The sequence below is a fragment of the Saccoglossus kowalevskii genome, chromosome 2 (assembly GCF_978046115.1).
Source record: "Saccoglossus kowalevskii chromosome 2, keSacKowa6.1, whole genome shotgun sequence".
Taxonomy (NCBI): Eukaryota; Metazoa; Hemichordata; class Enteropneusta; family Harrimaniidae; genus Saccoglossus; species Saccoglossus kowalevskii.
In genome coordinates, this window is record NC_140642.1 from 14,139,800 (window position 1) to 14,161,725 (window position 21,926).

Here is a 21,926-nt window from a genome sequence, read left to right on the forward strand (position 1 = left end):
GTGTTTACATCACACTCCATCATGAACCTGAGACGACCCGACCTGCTTTCACTACGTGGCGACCTCTGACCTTCTATTCCAAAACAAGAGTGTTGCAGTCTGTTAAAAATGGCTTCCACGGTATTTCGCGCCTTACCAATAGCATTGCGGCATCCTTGCCATTTCTGCATCAGACCATCGCCGACGATTGCCAAGCACCTTATTGGGAAATGGCCAAACCCTGTCATTTCGCGGACGTCAAGTAACGGTATCTGTTCAACAATCATTCCCGAAGTGCAAGTATTTAACGAGAAACATGGCCTGAACATTCAGAGTTACAAAGACCTCCACGATTTCAGTCTGAGAGACCCGGCATTATTTTGGGGGACTCTGGCTAAAAGTCGACTTGATTGGTACCGTGAATTTGACCAAGTAATGAATTGTGATTTTACGAAAGGAAAAATTGCCTGGTTCCAAGGAGGGCAACTGAACGTCACGGGTAACTATCTTTCATTTCGGCTCGGCGTGATGTGTATCACTGTCTTTTTATGATTGGGGTCATTAGGGGTTGACCATTAATAACTCGGTGGGGGTGGGCGATGAAAGAATTGGAAAGCGAATTTGTACAGGATAAAATCATGGAAACAAATTACAGCAAATACATCACGGGGGAAAACATAACCACAAAACTGAGTGCTGTAAAAAAAATACCGGTACATAGTATTTTTGCTATCGCCCCACCCAGAGCCTTTACTTGGTCCATCCCTTATCTCAGTTTGTTTGTGCTGGAATTTGAATTAACAACACAACCTTCAACTTGGTCATAAGTGTTTTGCATTTTGGTCATTGTCAATGTTGCTGCTGTAGTAGATGTATAAATTTTGGGTCATGCAGTCATTACTCATGCAAGTGTAAAGTTCAAATCCTGATTTGAAAGACATTGTTTACAATTTTCACAAAATCAAATGACCAGTTCAAACACCTCAAAATCAAATGACCAGTTCAAACACCTCAATAAAATCCAGAAGTTTATTCATATAGTCAACACAAACAAAAAACTATTACTGATGAAACTAATTGACTATATTATAACAGCAAAACAATTAGAGAAAAATTCCTTGAATGAATCAACATTTTAACATTGAGTTTTAAATTTAAATTCAAAATCAAATCATTCAATTTTTGCGACAGAAGTTTGAATCACGCCTTAACTTGCAATCTGTGAGATAAAGCAATGAACAGAAAATCATCTTTTGTGTTATTTGTTTCTGTTGTAGTTAACTGTGTTGATAGACATAAAGATAGAACTCCTGATAAAATTGCATTGATATGGGAAAAAGATGAACCAAATATGCATGAAACACTGACATACAAGTAAGTACCAATCTGATTCTCTTCCATTATTCTTGAATTCAGATGTTATCAATTCAGTGTTCCCCTTAAGCAAGTCTCTCATTTGGCAACTTCGGTATTTTTACCATAAATATTAATATTAATTTTATTTGTCATTGAATGAGATTAACCTAAAAGTTGCACAAATGACCACATGGTTTCCATGGAAACTAAACCCCTCATTGTTCTTGTGTCAACAGATGTTTCTATCCATTATTAGCTATATGTCTGTGTACCTGAATAACCAATTTTAGATTATAGTAATTTAATTTCACTTTTTATCAAAAGTATTGTGTGTATGTCTTGCATACCATTTAGAATTTTTTAGACTTATAATAATTTTTAATGAAACCATATCTGTAATTAAAATAACAAATCATAAATTTCATTTCATCATTTAAAGTGGTTGGCATCGTCTAGATTTCCTTCACAATGTGGTTTATTTTATGCAATCCTTAATTTCACTCCACTTACTTATCACTCTCTAAATTCCCCTCTATTTATATTTTAAACCTCCTCCATTGCAAATGGTCCACTCCTTATTTGAATTGAAATCATTTAAATATGATCCAAGAACCATAGAAAAGTAAACTCAAAATGTAACTACTGCACTTTTTGTTCACAGGGAGCTGTACGAGTTGATGAATCAGTTCGCAAATGTTCTCAAGAATCATGGTGTGCTGAAAGGCGATAGAGTATGCATTTATATGCCAGTGTCACCTCTTTCTGTGGCAGCCATGTTAGCATGTGCTCGTATTGGTGCAGTTCACAGGTAACTTATCTGTCAATATATGTCATACTACTATTGATCTATTGTATAGCTTGTATATGCAAGAGAAATCTATCATTAAATATAGAAACTTTATTCTGTCAACGAGTGATCAGAAAGTTGTAATTTTGCTCTGAATATAACTGCTATGGAATGGACAGCAATATTCTCAAATGTTTGTAGAGTGATCCTTAGCCCTGATTCCCATGGATTTTGTTGTTTATATGAACTACCGGTAGTCATTGAAATTAGAAAAAACAACCACATTCTAAGATACAATTCCATGGAATATATTTGATTACCCCTTTCTTGTTTTAATAAAAAAATTTATTACGTTTGATTTACTGCTGGTCCTCACATCAGTAATTCAATAGCAAATGTAATTCTTGTTTTTGTTTTGATACAGTGTTGTATTTGCTGGTTTTAGTGCTGAAGCACTTGGAAGTCGAATTAGAGCTGGTATGTGCATTTTATTTATTGTAAAGTGCAAATATGATTATAAAAGATATGTGTACTAACCATTCAGCCAAAGTGTGAATACGAGGACTTATAAAAACAGGGTAGGATTTTCCCCAATCTGATTAAAAATCAGAACTAATCTGATTTTTTTAAAATTTACTTTTCAGCTCCCATGATATGGAGCTTATGTGGTACCAGCTCTGTGATTCTGTGAATCTGTGACTAAAATTTGTTTCACTGATAACTCAAGATTTACAAAATTTCAATTCAAATGAAATTTGGCACACAGCTAATATATGATGAGTAGATGTGCTGATTAGATTTTGTTGCAATTCCATGCATATTAATTAGTCAATTATCCCATTAATTAATTTATAACTTACAGTCTTTAAAGTTTCTTAACAAATACTTGACTAGGGTGAGTAGCCTATTGCAATAACATATTCTGTCGCAAAAATTACTGGTAATATTTCATTGGAAGGTCTGCAAATTTGTGAATTTTAATATATAATGATTTATTATATCATGATGGATGTTATTTGAGCAGATACAGCATCTAAAAACATCAAATGTATGCGAGTATGGGGAGTACGCATACGCAGTTACAAGAGTGACGCGGACATTTTTTCAGTTTGACGAAAAAGCAGTACCCTTTCTGATTTTCATGAATGCAAGTTCAATTTCACTTTGTGCGTCATATTCATCAATAGACAAAATCAAAGACAGATGCCATACAACTTTCTGCCAATCTTGATTCATAAATGTGCTGGTAACATGCACAGTGTTCTCCTCGGGTCTGCGTCGCTTAGACAATAGCCGCTTAACTTTCGTTTTGCCCACGATTCTGCAGTGTTCTCATCAGGTCTTTTAAGGGTATCGGGTCCGATACTGTTCTTTTTTTCCACGATACTGTTTCCCTCAAGCTGGGCCGTTTCCAGGCCATTGTTTTGCAATGATGAATCAGAACAGAACAATTCGTGTGAACTGATCGATTCTAACTTATTATTTGGATACTCTTATTCACCTGCGGATACTTCGGCCTACTTTCAAGCATGAATATAGAAGAAAATCAATGATTTTTTTTCAGTATTGTTCCAGAAATTTATATAATAATCACAGTGATCACTATTATTGGGTTCAAAAATTATTTATGTTCATTCAAAATATAGTGGCCATGGCTGTCGGTTCAACCCAGTACTGACCTTCACCGCTATTGTGACGCCACGAGCAGAGAAAAGGAAAGCTGAATCCCCTCGTCTCGACAGCAACAGCAAGGAAGTTTGTCAGTTTTATTAGTCCCCGTTCGGACGAAGTCCGAAAACGAGGACTTATAATTCGGTCTCCGTCCGTCCTAAGTCTGTGCGTTCGTCCGGAGTCATATCTCAGAATCCCTTGGACCGATTCCGTTCATTCTTTGCATGTGCCTAGTACTTTATGTGGGACATATGCACATGCAGTGGTTTAGCGATTCGATTCAAAATGGCCGACTGGCAGCCATCTTGTTACATAGATTATACATGTTAGGATACATCTCCATGATGGTTTATTTCACAATTGGATCAAAGATGGCCGACTGGCAGCCATCTTGTTTTTTGAAAATGTTGTATTTTGGACAAGCTTTGTCAGTTTTCATTCAAATTTAGTACATAGATCATACATGTTAGGATACATGTCCCCGACCGTTCGTGAGTTCCTGAATCTGTCCGTCCGTGTGTCCGTCTGTCCAGCGTCATATTTCAGAATCCTGTGGACCGATTCCGTTTATTCTTTGCATGTGCCTAGTACCTTATGTTGGACATATGCACATGCAGTGGTTTAACGATTCGATTCAAAATGGCCGACTGGCAGCCATCTTGTTTTTTGAAAATGTTGTATTTTGGACATGCTTTGTCAGTTTTCATTCAAATTTGGCACATACATGTACTTTATACATGTTAGGATGCATGTCCATGACAATTTGTTTCAAAACCTGGTCAAGGATGGCCGATTGACAGCCATCTGACTTTTTGGCCTTACTACTATATTTCCACAATTTATGTATCATTTTCATTCGTATTTGGCACATACATTATACATATCAGTGTGTTTCATAATCAGATCAAATATGGCTGAATAACGGCTGTTTTTTTTTTGGCCACGCTCGCGACAACTCCTTCGCTTTAATATGACAAGCACAAAGAGAACTTAACAGGGACTGTGTCATTTTCAATGACTTGTTCAAGATATAAATTTTCTATTTTACGCATTGGAGCTACACACCGTGACTGAAAGCACTTCCAATGTGATCTAATTTGTAAACAATCTCTTTGCACACGACTCCCAGTGTCTTCTCCTCGAGCATACAGTAATGTTTCACATTTGTTTTCGCATGGTTTCCATCTTACTCAAATAAAACGAAGCAGTTGATTCCTATTTTACTTAGTGTATATTCTTGTTTGATATTTTTAAACAAAAATGCACTCATTAAACAAATAGTAAATATGCAAGTTTTTTGTTTTTGCCGAACGAGGACAAGGAAGACAAAATGGCGGTAGTTTTGTGTAGGGTCGATCGCGATCTTCGGTTTATATCAAAAGCATGTCTCACAAATGAATTTTGTTTTTTAGAGTGATAATTTGATAGCAATTAAACAAATTTCAATCGTTTGCGTATGTAAGGGCTGGATCACTTACTTTCAAGGGCTCAAAGTCCGGACGAACATTAAACTATGATGTTTTTATTTATCTGTTCTATTTTGATGATTTAATTTCAAGAATCTGTCAAGGAAACAATCTGTTGTTACTTTACATGTTCACGTAGGTTTAATTTAGCAGATTTTACTTGTCAGCGGAAATAGTGAAATTTGCCCATTGCGTCAGGAAGATCTATCCCGATTTGCTGCACTGAGGTTAATTGCGGTTTTTACTACTCCATCGCTAATGACACTCATTACCAAGAATTAAAAAAAACAAGTGAAATTAAGTCGCATTGGGAAAAAAACCCATAAGAAAATCAAAGCAAAAATTATTCAACTGCAGACGAGACAAACCCCGACCTCTAGAAATACCTCATTCATAGAGTGCCTCATTAGTGCCCTTTGTTTACAAGTATAGTGTCCTTGCATGTTTTTCAAAATACCCATATCAAAATCATGTGTTTCCATATACAGTATGTCATAGATTCTCAGACATCTTGATCAATTTTATTGATGGAATGACCTACATTCACTTATTAGGCAAAGCCTATACCTTTATAATACATGCTCTGATCACACAGGAGCTATTTACAGTTTAACTTTGATTTAGGTTTGATTTTATCATTTTTTTCAATTATCTCCCTGATTTAATATTTTGTAATTGTCTGATCCTGAAAGCCCATCTAAACCAACCTTCATGGGAGATCTCGTTCAACCCGTGATGGAGCTTGATGTTTGTGTTTTCAGATTCAAAATGGCCATCAGGTGGCTATTTTTGTTTGAACAAATACTGTTCTATGGTCATATCTCTGACATGCATTGACTAATTGCAATCAAACTTTAAAACTAAATTTTATCCATCATTGTCACACATATTACCATGCAATTGTTTTAAATTCTGATTCAAAATGGCTGGCTCACTGCAGTTTTGTTCGCTGTTGAACAGCAAGTGGAATGACAGGACTTGTTTATCAATTATTTTCTCTAGCATCGTCAGAGGTTGTCATAACAACAGATCAAGGAGTACGTGGAGGAAAAATAATTGATTTAAAGAAAACTGTAGATGCAGCTGTTGCGAGTTGTCCGACTGTTAAGAAGGTGTTTGTAACACAGAGAACTGGAGCTGAGGTACCAATGGGAGAGCTGGATATACCAGTGGAAGCTGTAAGATTGCCATATTTATTTATATGTATTGCCAAATAGAACACACAATTTTGTTATTGACATCTTGCAATTAAATTATACTCACTGTGTATAACTTTATTTTATCTAAAAAAAATGCGTTACGGGGCTCAGTTTGTTTTTGATTCCACTCATTGGTTTACAATACATCTATAAAATCGGATCAAATAACTTAACGAATTACATTCTCTATCTTCTTTCTGACAGGATTTAAAGCAGCCTGTAACAGGAATTCAGATTTCTATTTCTATTTTCACAACACAGCAATTATTATGTTAAATTTAAGCAGATAAATGGAATTCAAATAATACAATCAGACCAAAACAGCTTAAATTTAAGCCTCTCAAAACTTTGTATTCTCCAACATCTTGCACGCATCATTAATATATGAATACAAATACTATCATACCTACAGGTGTGTGTTTAGAAAATAGCAAGTTGAATTAAAACACATTATAGATAGTAAGACGTCGTTACAAGGGGATGTAAACTGACAGCCATATACTAAAATTTACCAGAGTCCATATATTATTTAGTCACATTAGGTTACTTTCCTTCACAGCTTCCTTTGTGAGAGACACTTTTTTTTCTGTGACTAGTTTTATGAACTTTGACCAATATTCATTTTAAAATTGCTATAAGATTAAGCTATAACATTTGGGAATTCACATTCTTGTGGAATGCTTGGTTACCCTTTCTTTTTATCTCCATCTTGCACAGAAAAATATCAAGAATTTATATTTTCAAAAATAGGAGCAATATTATAGTCTAATGTAAACATGTATTTGTTTTGTATAGGAACTTGCTGGCCAGCCTACAGAATGTAACCCGGAAATAATGGATAGTGAAGATATGCTATTTATGCTGTATACTTCAGGTAGTACTGGTCAACCTAAAGGTTTAGTCCATACACAGGCTGGATACCTACTGTATGCTGGCTTCACACACCAGGTAAGGCAATACAAATTTAAAATTGTTTTGTTGAGATAGCATAGATTCATTCAATTAAATGTCAACTTCAATCTACATGTATTTTTTTTTATCTCATCCATGTCCAAATGTGAGGGAATACTATTCTGACAGTCGGTTTAATTTGTTAAAACTGGTGGCGAAGCTGCTCATTAGTTCTTCTAACTATGGAATATAGGATGATACTTGCATACTGTTATGATAACTAAAAGTTATCTAATAACTGGTTATTGACTTGTCAGTAACCCCAACTCGGATTAAAATCTGTTGGATGGGGGATCACCTCCAGAGGGAGGGTCCCCCATTTCTGGAATAGCATGTGTACGCTTGCGCAATCACTCCAATCACTCCGACCATCGTTGATATTGGTCATTTCTTATGGGGGGTGCGGACGTAAGTATCATCCTATATTCCATAGCTGGAAGAACTAATAGGCGGCTTCGCTGCCAGTTCTAACAAACTATGTCATATAGGATGATACTGCAAGTCTGATTGCTTTGATATTGCATATATAGGTACTAAATGTGGACCTCTCTCAGATTTGTTCATTTTGTAATGATATCTTTAATTCTCTAATTTTGGTGAATATTTTTGTAATTTTCGGTAAAAAGTGATATTTTCAAATTCTTGTTGAAAACCATAAGTCTGATTGCTTTTCTATTACATATATAGGTACTACATGTGGACCTCTCACAGATTTGTTCATTTCGTGATGATATCTTTAATTCTCTAATTTTGGTGAATATTTTTGCAATTTTTGGTAAAAAGTGATATTTTTGACTTCTTGTTGAAAACCGCAAGTCCGATTGCTTTGATACTATACATATAGGTACCTCAGGTAGACCTCTCTCAGATTTGTTCATTTCGTGGTGATATCTTCAATTATCTAATTTTAATGAATATTTTCAGTTCTTTAATTGAAATGTGCATTGCTAACAGCAGAGCTACTATATCTCAGCCGACAGGCAGATAAGATTCAAAATGGCCCACTGGCCGCCATTTTGTTTTAATGAATGTGGTTCTAGTGCTCTATCTCTGACTTGCTTTGACTGATTATGTTCAAATTTGAAATATTCATTATACATCATGTCATAGATATACAGATATATTATTTGACGATCCTATTAAAAATGAACGATTGGTGGCCATTTTTGTGCTAACAAATTATCAAATATCAAGCATTAGACATTACAGTTTCCTGATTCACGTCATTTTATTTTTCAGATCGGATTCAGAATGGCTGACTAGCGGCCATTTTATTTTAATGAATGGACTTCTTGAGCCTTATCTCTGACATGCTTTGACTGATTATGTTCAAATTTTATATATTCATTATACATGTATTCAAAATGGCTGATTTTGTTTTAATTAATGCTGTTCCAGAGCAATATCTCACAATACTCACCGTAATCATATTCCTGACATGTTTATATTACTATAATGCCAAATTAAAATGTAAATTTATACATAATCATAGCGGATGGAATATACAATAGGAAAATTGTTTTCTTGAATGCTTAACTAATATTCATTTTTTACAGACTGTTTTTGACTACCAAGAAGATGACATCTTTGCATGTGTTGCTGACATTGGATGGATTACTGGTCATTCATATGTTGTGTATGGACCATTGTTTAATGGAGCTACCACTGTGTTGTTTGAGAGTATACCAACATATCCAGACCCTGGTAGGTTAATAGACCATTGTTTAATAGAGCTACCACTGTGTTGTTTGAGAGTATACCAGCGTATCCAGACCCTGGTAGGTTAATAGACCATTGTTTAATGGAGCTACCACTGTGTTGTTTGAGAGTATACCAACATATCCAGACCCTGGTAGGTTAATTGACCATTGTTTAATAGAGCTACCACTGTGTTGTTTGAGAGTATACCACCATATCCAGACCCTGGTAGGTTAATAGACCATTGTTTAATGGAGCTACCACTGTGTTGTTTGAGAGTATACCAACATATCCAGACCCTGGTAGGTTAATATACCATTGTTTAATGGAGCTACCGCTGTGTTTGAAAGTATACCAACATATCCAGACCCTGGTAGGTTAATAGACCATTGTTTAATGGAGGTACCACTGTGTTGTTTGAAAGTATACCAACATATCCAGACCCTGGTAGGTTAATAGACCATTGTTTAATAGAGCTACCACTGTGTTGTTTGAGAGTATACCAACGTATCCAGACCCTGGTAGATTTATAGACCATTGCTTAATGGAGCGACCACTGTGTTGTTTGAAAGTGTACCAACATATCCAGACCCTGGTAGGTTAATTGACCATTGTTTAATAGAGCTACCACTGTGTTGTTTGAGAGTATACCAGCGTATCCAGACCCTGGTAGGTTAATAGACCATTGTTTAATGGAGCTACCACTGTGTTGTTTGAGAGTATACCAACATATCCAGACCCTGGTAGGTTAATTGACCATTGTTTAATAGAGCTACCACTGTGTTGTTTGAGAGTATACCAGCGTATCCAGACCCTGGTAGGTTAATAGACCATTGTTTAATGGAGCTACCACTGTGTTGTTTGAGAGTATACCAACATATCCAGACCCTGGTAGGTTAATATACCATTGTTTAATGGAGCTACCGCTGTGTTTGAAAGTATACCAACATATCCAGACCCTGGTAGGTTAATAGACCATTGTTTAATGGAGGTACCACTGTGTTGTTTGAAAGTATACCAACATATCCAGACCCTGGTAGGTTAATATACCATTGTTTAATGGAGCTACCGCTGTGTTTGAAAGTATACCAACATATCCAGACCCTGGTAGGTTAATAGACCATTGTTTAATGGAGCTACCACTGTGTTGTTTGAGAGTATACCAACATATCCAGACCCTGGTAGGTTAATTGACCATTGTTTAATAGAGCTACCACTGTGTTGTTTGAGAGTATACCAACGTATCCAGACCCTGGTAGATTTATAGACCATTGCTTAATGGAGCGACCACTGTGTTGTTTGAAAGTGTACCAACATATCCAGACCCTGGTAGGTTAATTGACTATTGTTTAATAGAGCTACCACTGTGTTGTTTGAGAGTATACCAACATATCCAGACCCTGGTAGGTTAATATACCATTGTTTAATGGAGCTACCGCTGTGTTTGAAAGTATACCAACATATCCAGACCCTGGTAGGTTAATAGACCATTGTTTAATGGAGGTACCACTGTGTTGTTTGAAAGTATACCAACATATCCAGACCCTGGTAGGTTAATAGACCATTGTTTAATAGAGCTACCACTGTGTTGTTTGAGAGTATACCAACGTATCCAGACCCTGGTAGATTTATAGACCATTGCTTAATGGAGCGACCACTGTGTTGTTTGAAAGTGTACCAACATATCCAGACCCTGGTAGGTTAATTGACCATTGCTTAATGGAGCGACCACTGTGTTGTTTGAAAGTGTACCAACATATCCAGACCCTAGTAGGTTAATATACCATTGTTTAATGGAGCTACCACTGTGTTGTTGAAAGTATACCACCATATCCAGACCCTGGTAGGTTAATATACCATTGTTTAATGGAGCTACCACTGTGTTGTTGAAAGTATACCAACATATCCAGACCTTGGTAGGTTAATATACCATTGTTCACTGTCAAACATCACATCATATTATAAGTTGCAGCCCAAATTATTTGCCCATTGTTTAAAGGGCATATTTTCTCTTTGCACCCATATTTGGGCTGTAATATTTGTATTATATGCCTCTCAGATAATACTCGTATATATAAATTTTACCCTCCAAAACAATCTTACATTTCTGGTAAAAAAAAATTCAATCCCTACGTTTAAAAGCACCGCCATCTTGTGTAACATTGGTCTGTACAAGTGGTGACGGTCAATACACACTTTAAATAATGCACGATATTCCGGTTCTGAATCATGTATCAAATTGAAGTGACTGCGTGTAATAATGAATACATCAAATCTTTCTTTGTTTGGTAGGTCGTTACTGGGAGATGGTAGAGCGGTTGAAGGTTAACCAGCTTTACTGTGCTCCGACTGCTATTAGATTATTATTGAAGTCTGGTGAGAAACATGTCAACAAGTACGATAGATCATCTCTTAAAACTATCGGATCAGGTGTGTTGCAATGCATCATGGGTATTTATGTAACATAAATGTGTTTATTCAATGTTTATGCAAATTTGGACCAGTAGCAGGATTTGTAATATCAAACATACTTTTAAATACTAAACATATATTTTTTGGTTTTATAATGATTCAATGACTTCAAAATTATGGTACACTATTTATTGTTGGTTTGTTATGTTCCCGTAATCCCCTCTCAGGTAACAGTGTGTGGGTTATTTCTGGTAAATTCGTTGCATTTTTAAAAACCACACATTAGCCAACAAAAACAATGGCAAATATGGCTAATAAAAATATTTTTCAATTTTGACTAATAAAACAGTTTATAACTTGGACCAATGTAGGAAAAATGCAATGCCCCCCCCCCCACCCCCACACACCCACACACCCACGCCAAGAAAACCCAGCATGCTGTTACATGTATCTCATCATGTTTGTACACACAGTTGGTGAACCCCTGAATCATGAAGCTTGGGAATGGTATTACAACGTTGTTGGGCAAAAGCGATGTACTTTGGTCGACACTTGGTGGCAAACCGGTGAGTAAAAAAAAATGTTAGTAACTCCCTTATGGTTTTGATCTATTCCAATTTTCAAACTAGTAAGTCCTTTTGGTGATGAAACCATAAAAGTTATGATTATTAATTTTTTGTCAAACGGCTTCGTGACCTGGTTAACCCAATTTCATTTTCAAAAACTTGAAGACATTTTTTTTCTTTTATCAGAAACTGGGGGTATATTAATTTCTCCACGTCCATCAGAGCCATTTGGTGAATTGAGGCTTGGACCAATGAGAGCTTTACCTGGAATAGAACTTGTTCTCATGCATGACATGGTCAGTACTATTTGTTTCATTATCAATTATTGAAAAGCACATGTATGATGCATGGTTCATTGTCCATTAATATGTTGTCATCTCTTACATAATTCATACTTGATGTAATCTGTATATTACACAATGTTGTGTCCCATGATGGTCATATATGTCTACCATGTAGTGTTATATATCAAAATAGTCACTTTAAATTTATTGGTGCCTTCTGTCTGTGTGTTTGTTCGTCTGTGTTGTTAAATCATTTCTCAGTCTTGTATCTAATATGTTGGCATGTTTGAGGTTATATTCTTGAGTACCGTATGAATAATTTTATTTGAATTTAATGACTATTGATAGAGTTTATTGAGTGTATTGCATTTTCTCACTGTGGAGTGATTGATATTTTTGGGGTAAATGAACCATTAGTTCATCTTAAAATCTAGTTTAGATATAGATTCTATTATATGTTTTACTCATACATATTTTGTCTTTTTTTCTCCATCCACAATGTCTCCTCCATATGTATGAATTTAATGTCGATACCTGGTGTCCAGGAGAAGGTAATCACAGCCACACTACAAAACTAATCTTTGCGCTATTTGCTTGTAGTTACATATCTTTAATTGTGCATGACTTGTTTGTTGCAAAATGTTTTCTTGTACATGCAGTCTTCTGCAATTGTCTAACACAGACAAAGTGAAATTCACTTTTAATCAATAACATTTTTTTCTCCAAAATTTCTTATAAACATTTTCTATCATTTGGATGAAAATGCTGTTGATCTTTAATCATTAATTAAAGCGACAATCAAAATGAATTTGAACATTTTTTTGTTCGAATATAACCACATAAAGATGACCAAATATTGTTTTAAACACAACTTCATAGGCAAAGCGATTGTCACCTAAAATGTGATGTGAAAACTAAGGGTTGTGTAGTCACCATTTCATTTGAATAAGTCATATGTTGGGGAGTGTAAAATATTATGCCACATGATGTACACAATTATGGAAAATGACACATAAAATCATCAGGTTGTATGTCAATCCACTTAGTCTCTCAAGATGGCAATGTGTGCAACATTTCGCCAAGGGTCCTTGGTAAGTCGTCATTTCATAATGTTCGCTTGACAAAATTGGAATTCAATAGACCTGGAGGCAACCCTGCAGCCATCATTTTTTTCTTGCAAATGATAATGTACAACTTTAGCGTATATGCTATGCTTTCAGTGTTCACATTTCGGCAATGGCTGTTAATGATAACAAGAAATGTTTATTATTAATTAAACCTAATAGTTCAATAGTTACAGCTATTACTTCTTTAAAGTTAGAGGAAAATGATGAAATATTATACATACAGTTATGAAAGCTTTGTGCAAATTGCATGCAAGCTTGTGTGCTTAATGTAGATGGTCGTAGTTTCGCAAAACACATATTTTTATGGGGGGAAAATCATGAAATTTGATTTTTTTTTTCACAGTACGGGTATTATTGTTCTCATCAGTTTGTGAAGCTGTCTGCTCTGTTTCATATTACTATACATTCTCAAGATTTTCTTCATAATGTGACTACTTTCGTCTCTAATGTATGTGGCATAACATGCAAGTTTAACTACATGCTACTGCACATTATTATACATCTCCATAAGTCACAGCGTGCTGTAATTTTGTGGTATTGCACAGGATATCTGCATCCAACTCTATCAGGAAATGCGATTTCAAATATAGAATTGTGACATAGTATTTCCAAGATGGTGCAAAATTTTAAAAAAGTAGCAAAAGCACTTGGTACAGTTTTGGGCTTCCTACGTACACCAAGAGCTTAGATCAGGAAGATGTATAATAATATAGTTTGGTTTTTTTGCTATTTTGTACATATACTTCTCAATACCTTAACACATTGCCTACTGAAAAACGAATAGATGAAATGAATCAGAAGAACTGTGTCAACAGGCAATGTGTTTTTTCTATAGTCTAGAATAGACTGTTAGGTTGTCTGCATGGCACCTGGGAACATACATGGTTCTGACTAAAATTTTCATAATGTTTATTTGATCATGACTTAAATGTCACAACATTACGCAGGTTCCAGGGCCAATGAAATGCAATATAACATCACCTGATGTCCAAAGACAATGAACTGGTAAATTTTCCCCACAATGGTTATTATTGGTGATTTATAAATTTGGTACCCAAAGACCAGCATTTATGGTTGTAAATTTTTCCCATTGCTATGAAGTTTATATTTATTGTATAATTAAATTTGCTTATGACAACCTATGCCTGTCTATCGTCTGAACTTGTGCACTAATATTGGAGTTACTGCCACCGCAGTTAGTCTTTGTTAGTAACCTTGCTGCCACTTCAATATATATCTGTTATCAATGTGTGTTTTGTTGTCCTATCTGTGATGTCATAACTAGTTGTATTCTAATTTGCAGGATAAGGAAATGAAAGGTAACGATGCATATGGTGCATTATGTGTTCGAACGCCGTGGCCCGGTATTGCACGTACAGTATATGGTGATCATCAGCGCTACATTGATACATACTTTAAAACCTATCCAGGTAAATCAATATATTGGTAATAAATTCTGAAAAATGGAGCAAGATACATTTTCTGTTGACTCAAAGTTATATTTGATTTTAGTTATCAGTATAGTGCTAAAAATTGAATTAAAATCACTCATTCGATTGGATACAGTAGAGTTAGTTATTGGAATTGGATAGATTGGCCAATATAGTTCGATTTATCATCAAAGAACATTAATTATAGACAATATTGCCATGATGAATTACATTGTAAGTTGTGTCACAGGTTTCTATTCTGTGGGCGTGGGGGGATTTGGGGCGAGGTTCTGGGATTTTTATTCCATAACAACGTCATAAAAGTTGTACCTTTTATCTGCAGTACCTAAAAAATTATACTGTAGTCATTGTCGTCAAGTGGATAATGTATTCTTATTTAAATTTGTAGGGTTGTATTTTTCTGGTGATGGTGCACATCGTGATCACTATGGTTACTATTTGATCACTGGTCGTATGGATGATGTCATTAACGTCAGTGGACATCGGCTGGGTACAGCTGAAGTTGAAGATGCCATGGTGAGATTTTTTTATATTGTCACTGAAATTGTGCTATACAAGATTTTGAGACTGTTTTTCTGTAGTTTCTTATTTAGTATGTGCAGTTGAACTTTTTAGTTTTTGCTTTATTCTTGTTAGTCCTCGTTCGAACGAAGTCCGAAAACGGGGACTTATGATTCGGTCTCCGTCCGTCCGTCCGTCCGTCCGTCCGTCTGTCCGTCCGTCCGTCCGTCCGTCCGTTCGTCCGTTCGTCCGTCTGTCCGTCCGTCTGTCTGTCTGTCTGTCTGTCTGTCTGTCTGTCCGTCCGTCCGTCCGAGTTATATTTCAGAATCCTTTGGACCGATTTTGTTCATTCTTTGCATGTGCCAAGTACTTTATGTAGGACATATGCACATGCAGTGGTTTAGCGATTAGATTCAAAATGGCCGACTGGCAGCCATCTTGTTTTTTGAAAATGTTGTATTTTGGACATGTTTTGTAAGTTTTCATTCAAATTTGGTACTTAGATTATACATGTTAAGATACATGTCCTCTGTCTGTCCGTCCGTCCGTGCATCTGTCCGTCCGGAGTCACATTTCAAATTCCGTTGGACCAAATCCGTTCATTCTTTAAATGTACCTAGTACTTTATGTGGGACATATGCACATGCAGTGGTTTAGCGATTCAATTCAAAATGGCCGACTGGCAGCCATCTTGTTTTTTGAAAATGTTGTATTTTGGACATGCTTTGTCAGTTTTCGTTCAAACTTTGTTCATAGATTATACATGTTAGGATACATGTCCATGACGATTTGTTTTTAAAATCGGATCAAAGATGGCCAATTGACAGCCATCTGACTTTTTGGCCTTACTACAGGGTTTTATTTTAGAAAAAATTAACAAGAGGGAGCACTCACAGGCGGGGGAGTGGAGTGATCAAGTTAGCAAAGAAATAACATGGCGGATCAACAAGGAAACGCCATATCAGAAGGTTTCTGCGCATTTTAATGGTGTATCTATCATTTCATTTTGTACGGCAGCACGGAAGTGTGTGGCTCAAGAAATATATTTATGACTTTAAACTTCAATTCGGTAAGAGGGCACTAGCCAAAAGTATCAGGGCTTCCCTGTTCCTCAGTTTAGAAAAACCTCTGTTACTACTACATGTATATTTCCAAGATTCATGTACCATTTTCATTTGTATTTGGCACATACATCATACATGTCAGTTTGTTCCATAATCAGATCAAAGATGGCCAAATAACTATATCTCTGTCACCATGTATCATTTTCATTGATATTTAGCTGTCATAAATGGATACATGTACATGTCAATTCAATTTGCAATTTGATCAAATATGGCCGACTGGCGGCCATCTTGTTTGTTAAAAATGTGATAACTTGGACATGCTTTCACTTGTGATCTATTTTTTTCTTTGCTATGTCTTAAACTGGAGGGGTCGTCGCGCAACACGTGTTCGAATTTGATGTAAATAAACAATCTGACTTGTTTTAGTGTGCAAAGGTTGTGGGAAATTGAACTGTTCAGCACCCCTGTATTTCAACCATTATACAAATATGGACAGCGAAATTATCTTATTCACTCTGTGATTAATGCATGCACTTACATAAATGACAGAGATGTGTTTATTTCCAAAATAAGTTATATTTTGATGATTCAATATACAGTAAATGCAATTTGTTTATTTACATGCATTTAGAGATGCACTTCTAATAGAGAAAATACAGTATATGGTGGTAATTGTTAATGTTTAACACATTGTCATATATTGTAAACTTCATAAATCAGTTCATATATAAGTTACAGCGTGACTAATTTTGTGGGTTATTTTCATCCTACTATATTAGGAAATGCAAATTCCAAATATTGAATGATTACGCTCGTAAGCGTCCTCTAATAATAAAAACAAACATGGCTGCAACCAGGGTTTGACTGGACTCCATACAAAGAAGTTCGCTGATTCTGTTCTAAACTTTTTGGATTTCGACATTCCCATGATGTATCACTCAGACAGTACGCCGTCGATACTCCTGCTGTTCTGTCTTTGTGAATACTTTTTGGTATCCTTATAATAACCTTATATATTTAACATGATTATTGTAATATTCTTGGTTGTTCCTTTCACTTAGGATGAGCATCCCGCTGTAGCAGAGACAGCTGTGGTAGGATTTCCACATGATATCAAAGGAGAAGGTATGATATGTGATATCCAGATTTTATTTATAAGCAATGTTTGAAAGCCATTCAATTCCATGTCAATTGAAGGTATCGGTAGTTCTAACCAATAGTGTCACTGCGTTTATAGTGGATACTTGGAAATGTTTGATTGTGTAAACAGAGATGAGTGAGATTATTGATACATTGAAAAACACATTTCTTCAAAAGTAAGTTTTTTTTAGCTCCTCTATCGACTTTGTCGAGCGGAGCTTATCATATGAGTGATTGTCCATCGTCGTCCGGTCTGTCTGACGTCCGTGTCAATGTTTTACATTTTCGACTTCTTCTTGAAAACTAGAGGCCTGAATGCTTTGATACTTGGTGTATATGTACCTTGGGTAGACCTCTCTCAGATTTGTTCATTTCATGATCATATCTTCAATTCTCTAATTTTGGTGAATATTTTTGTCATTTTTGGTAAAAATTGATATTTTCGACTTCTTGTTAAAAACCGTTAGTCCAATTGCTTTGATATTACATATATAGGTACTACATGTGGATCTCTCTCAGATTTGTTCATTTTGTAATAATATCTTCAATTCCCTAATTTTGGTGAATATTTTTGGTAAAAAGTGATGTTAAAAACTGCAAGTCCAATTGCTTTGATATTACATGTGGACCTCTCTCAGATTTATTCATTTTGTAATGATATCTTTAATTCTCTAATTTTGGTGAATATTTTTGTCATTTTTGGTAAAAAGTGATATTTTCGACTTCTTGTTAAAAACCACAAGTCCAATTGCTTTGATATTACATATATAGGTACTACATGTGGACCTCTCTCAGATTTGTTCATTTTGTAATAATATCTTTAATTATCTAATTTTGGTGAATATTTTTGTCATTTTTGGTAAAAAGTGATATTTTCTTCTTGTTAAAAACCACAATCATTTATGGTCAAAAATGATATTTTTGAATTCTTGTTGAAAACAGCAAGTCCCATTGCATTGATACTATGCATATTGTTCATTTTCTAATGATATCTTCTGTTCTTTAATTGAAATGTGCATTGCTAACAGCGGAGCTATCTCAGCTGAGAGGCTGCTTGTGTAATTTTGTGATTGTCTGCCAATTCACATGATATATGTATTTATTTATTTGATGTATATTATTATTTTTTTTGAGGAAATGTATGTAGGCTACTAAGAATAGTTTAATTTTGTTTTCTGATCAAAGATGGCCGACTGATGACCACTAAAATTATTACTATGATGATATGTCATGAACCAGATTTCATACATACATTCTGTAATTTACTATGTTGGTATTTTCTATTATATACCTGTACAATGGGATTTTTTCATGCCCACCATGTTCTATATATGCATAGAAGATGTCAAAAGTTGAATTTTGAACTTTATAATGAACAACAAATTCTTATGGTCTTTAATAATACATCCTCACTGATTGTGTATTGCAAAATGCTTATTTTATTTATTTTAAGTTTTGCAGTGTATGATTTCTACTGATTATCTTTTTAGATGCCTTCTATCTGATATGCAAGTTTTATGTATTTAAATTGTTTGTTGCAATACAGGTGTGTATGCTTATGTGACTTTAAAAGATGATATAGAGGGAGAGCCTGAAGAACAGATAATGGAGGAACTGAAAGAACTTGTTCGTCAACAGATTGCAAGTTATGCTGTCCCAGAAATGATACAGGTACAGTTGCCTATCATTTGTCTTGCTGTAATTCATATATGTTATAATTATTGCAACAATATTACATTGTCACTCATTTGAGAGAAAGAGAAAACTACTAAAAAGTCATAAAACTGTTAATTTCCAAAATTAATAAGACTTTTAAGATTATGACTTCAAAGGAGTGTAGACTCATGTGTGTTATTCAACATATTTTAATACTACATGTACACCCTTCCACAGTATTACTATACCGCTAGATGTTTGTCAATAATTTATACTATAACTAAAGCCATGTACCTTGTTTACATGACAGCATTTTATTGGAGCCCAACAGCTTGAGCCAGTAAAAACCGATTTGAGTTGAGTTTTGCTCCGATGAATTTCAGGGTTGAGCTCATATAGACCTGGGTATCAGGCCGAAATCAAATCATCCATCACCTTCTTCTGAATGAAGAAAGGGATGGATTCAATCATGGCATCCTAGGAGTCAACATCGTTTGTAATTTTGCATAATTTCTGACTTGACGAAGAGGGTAAATTAATATACGAAATTATGCAACAAAAACTTGGTAACTGGGTTTTGAATGAACAACTGAACAAATTAAATGGAAATTGAAGAAACTTAAATTGTTTAAAGGCACTGAAGATAAGAATTGGAGAAGTGGTCAAAGGGCAGAAACAGGACAGCAAAATCATCACCAGCCATGTTGTTCTCAAATGGCTGACTCACTGAGTGATTGGCGTTTTGTACGACTGAAGATCGCTACATAAAGTCCTTCTAAAAGATCAAAACCAAACTCGGCTTTAATTCAGACCTCATCGTGTGTACACACAGAAGAGGTAATTTCTTGGTGTTTGGTGGGAGGAAGAGTTTGGCTATGATAAAATGCTGCCAAGTAAACTTAGCAAATAGTGTGCATGTACAGCTTATTTAGCAGCTGGTGGTAGCTTCATTATCGCAGTCAGTGATAGAAAGATAACATTTCTAATATGTATAATATGAATAATTTTGAATGACTCCATTACAGGTGGCTCCAGGATTACCCAAGACAAGATCTGGAAAAATTATGCGACGTATTCTACGTAAAATTGCTGCAAATGAACATGAAGATTTGGGTGACATCACCACACTTGCTGAACCAAACGTTGTGGAGGCCATCGTTAAGAATCATGATGTAATTATGGAACAGAGAAACAAGCATTTAACAAAGAAAAAAGATTCCCTAAGTTCTTAAACTTTTAAAAACATAAGACGAATCATGAGGTACACAAAATGTTCATATATTTTGGTCTGAAGTTAAACAAAAACAAGTAAAATAGTAAATACACAAATATGACAAAACCTAACACTTATTTGGTTTTTAACATATTTTACTGTTCCTAAAACATGATAATTAATGTTTGGAAATCGCGATGGAACTATTTTTAGCCCATTTGATACACTTCAGAGTGTGCTTTTGTAGACTTAGTTCAACATATCTTACCCCAAGTAGTATCTCATTTATTTGTAAATACCAACCACTAGCACTTGCATGATATTTGAAGTTCAGCATCATGTAGTATTTTAGTATGAAGAAAAGACAATAGATATATATATTTATTCCAGAGAGGTTTGCCGAACTATTCTGTCTTCCAAATATTGATCATATTTTTATGATTGTTTCAAATATTCCCTGTTTATAAATAAGTGTACAGATGGGTCATGTAATTATAGTGTTCATTAACAAAGGCAAATGTGATGAGTAATTATGTTCTGCAGAATTGAAAAATTAATTAAACATTATCTTCCCATTAGATGCTAGTGTATCTGCATCTAATGTAAACAAAGATGGGAGATTGAATGTGACATCAATAACCTGAAATGTTTTACTACCTTTTGATAGAATTCTAAAATAGTGGTATAATGTATGATAATATTCATTTACAAACATTTTAAGCCAGATGAATTTCCAAGAGGTAATTACAGGAACGAATAGTTAAAATGTATATAAAGGAAGTAACGATAGTTACCATGTAAACGTTTGTTTCATTTATGTTAGCATATTTGAATAGAATTATCCAATTTTTCCTAATGAATCATGTTACAAATCACAAAAATCAAGACAATTTGTATAATTTCGTGTTTTTTTAACGTAGTTTGTTTTACTTTTCACTTTTAAATAAACCTGGTAAAATAATAGTCACCTTTACATGTGAGGCTTGATGTACATTTTAGTTTTCTATACCCATTCCTTTTAACGTTTTCTTAGTTACAACTTCCAAGAGGCCGTCTTTAAAGAGTTTTGCCAGTGTTTTTAAAAATATTCCTAAGGGAATTTATGTTTTTTCCCCATGTTCAAATGTATTTTTTTTTTCAACAGAATGTTTGTTATTGATACACAATAGAGTACAAATAAAAGGATGATAAAATGGTTTTCATCAGTGTGATTCCAGACCAATTAGTACATAGCATATGGGAAACTATTTTCTGTTTTCCTGCAATGGTATATTTGATGGGTTACTATGTTATGATCATAGTACCATATTTGTGCTAATAGAAGTGAATGTAATTGTATGTTGGATTTGTGACCATAAATCACTCGTCATGCACATATTCATGCAAGCACTAGCAAAGGAAA

At 35.0% G+C, this 21,926-nt stretch overlaps 1 protein-coding gene across 1 annotated transcript; it reads left to right on the forward strand.

Moving 5' to 3' along the window:
- The first annotated feature begins 63 nt into the window (after positions 1-63).
- Positions 64-21,722, forward strand: LOC100378537 (acetyl-coenzyme A synthetase 2-like, mitochondrial). The gene is made up of 15 exons (XM_078013060.2): positions 64-478; positions 1,257-1,353; positions 1,997-2,143; positions 2,547-2,599; positions 6,262-6,437; positions 7,254-7,406; positions 8,966-9,113; positions 11,400-11,537; positions 11,993-12,085; positions 12,272-12,381; positions 14,800-14,926; positions 15,336-15,463; positions 17,577-17,640; positions 19,202-19,326; positions 20,337-21,722. Exons 1-15 carry the CDS (start codon positions 109-111, stop codon positions 20,541-20,543), a joined length of 2,136 nt encoding a protein of 711 aa, XP_077869186.2. The 5' UTR covers positions 64-108; the 3' UTR covers positions 20,544-21,722.
- The last annotated feature ends 204 nt before the right edge of the window (positions 21,723-21,926 follow it).

Coding starts and splice junctions, on each gene's coding strand:
- LOC100378537 (XM_078013060.2), top strand. CDS start 109: ATGGCTTCCACGGTATTTCGCGCCTTACCAATAGCATTGCGGCATCCT. Junction 7,407..8,965: donor ATGCTGGCTTCACACACCAG/GTAAGGCAATAC, acceptor CATTTTTTACAG/ACTGTTTTTGACTACCAAGA. Junction 12,086..12,271: donor CGACACTTGGTGGCAAACCG/GTGAGTAAAAAA, acceptor TTCTTTTATCAG/AAACTGGGGGTATATTAATT.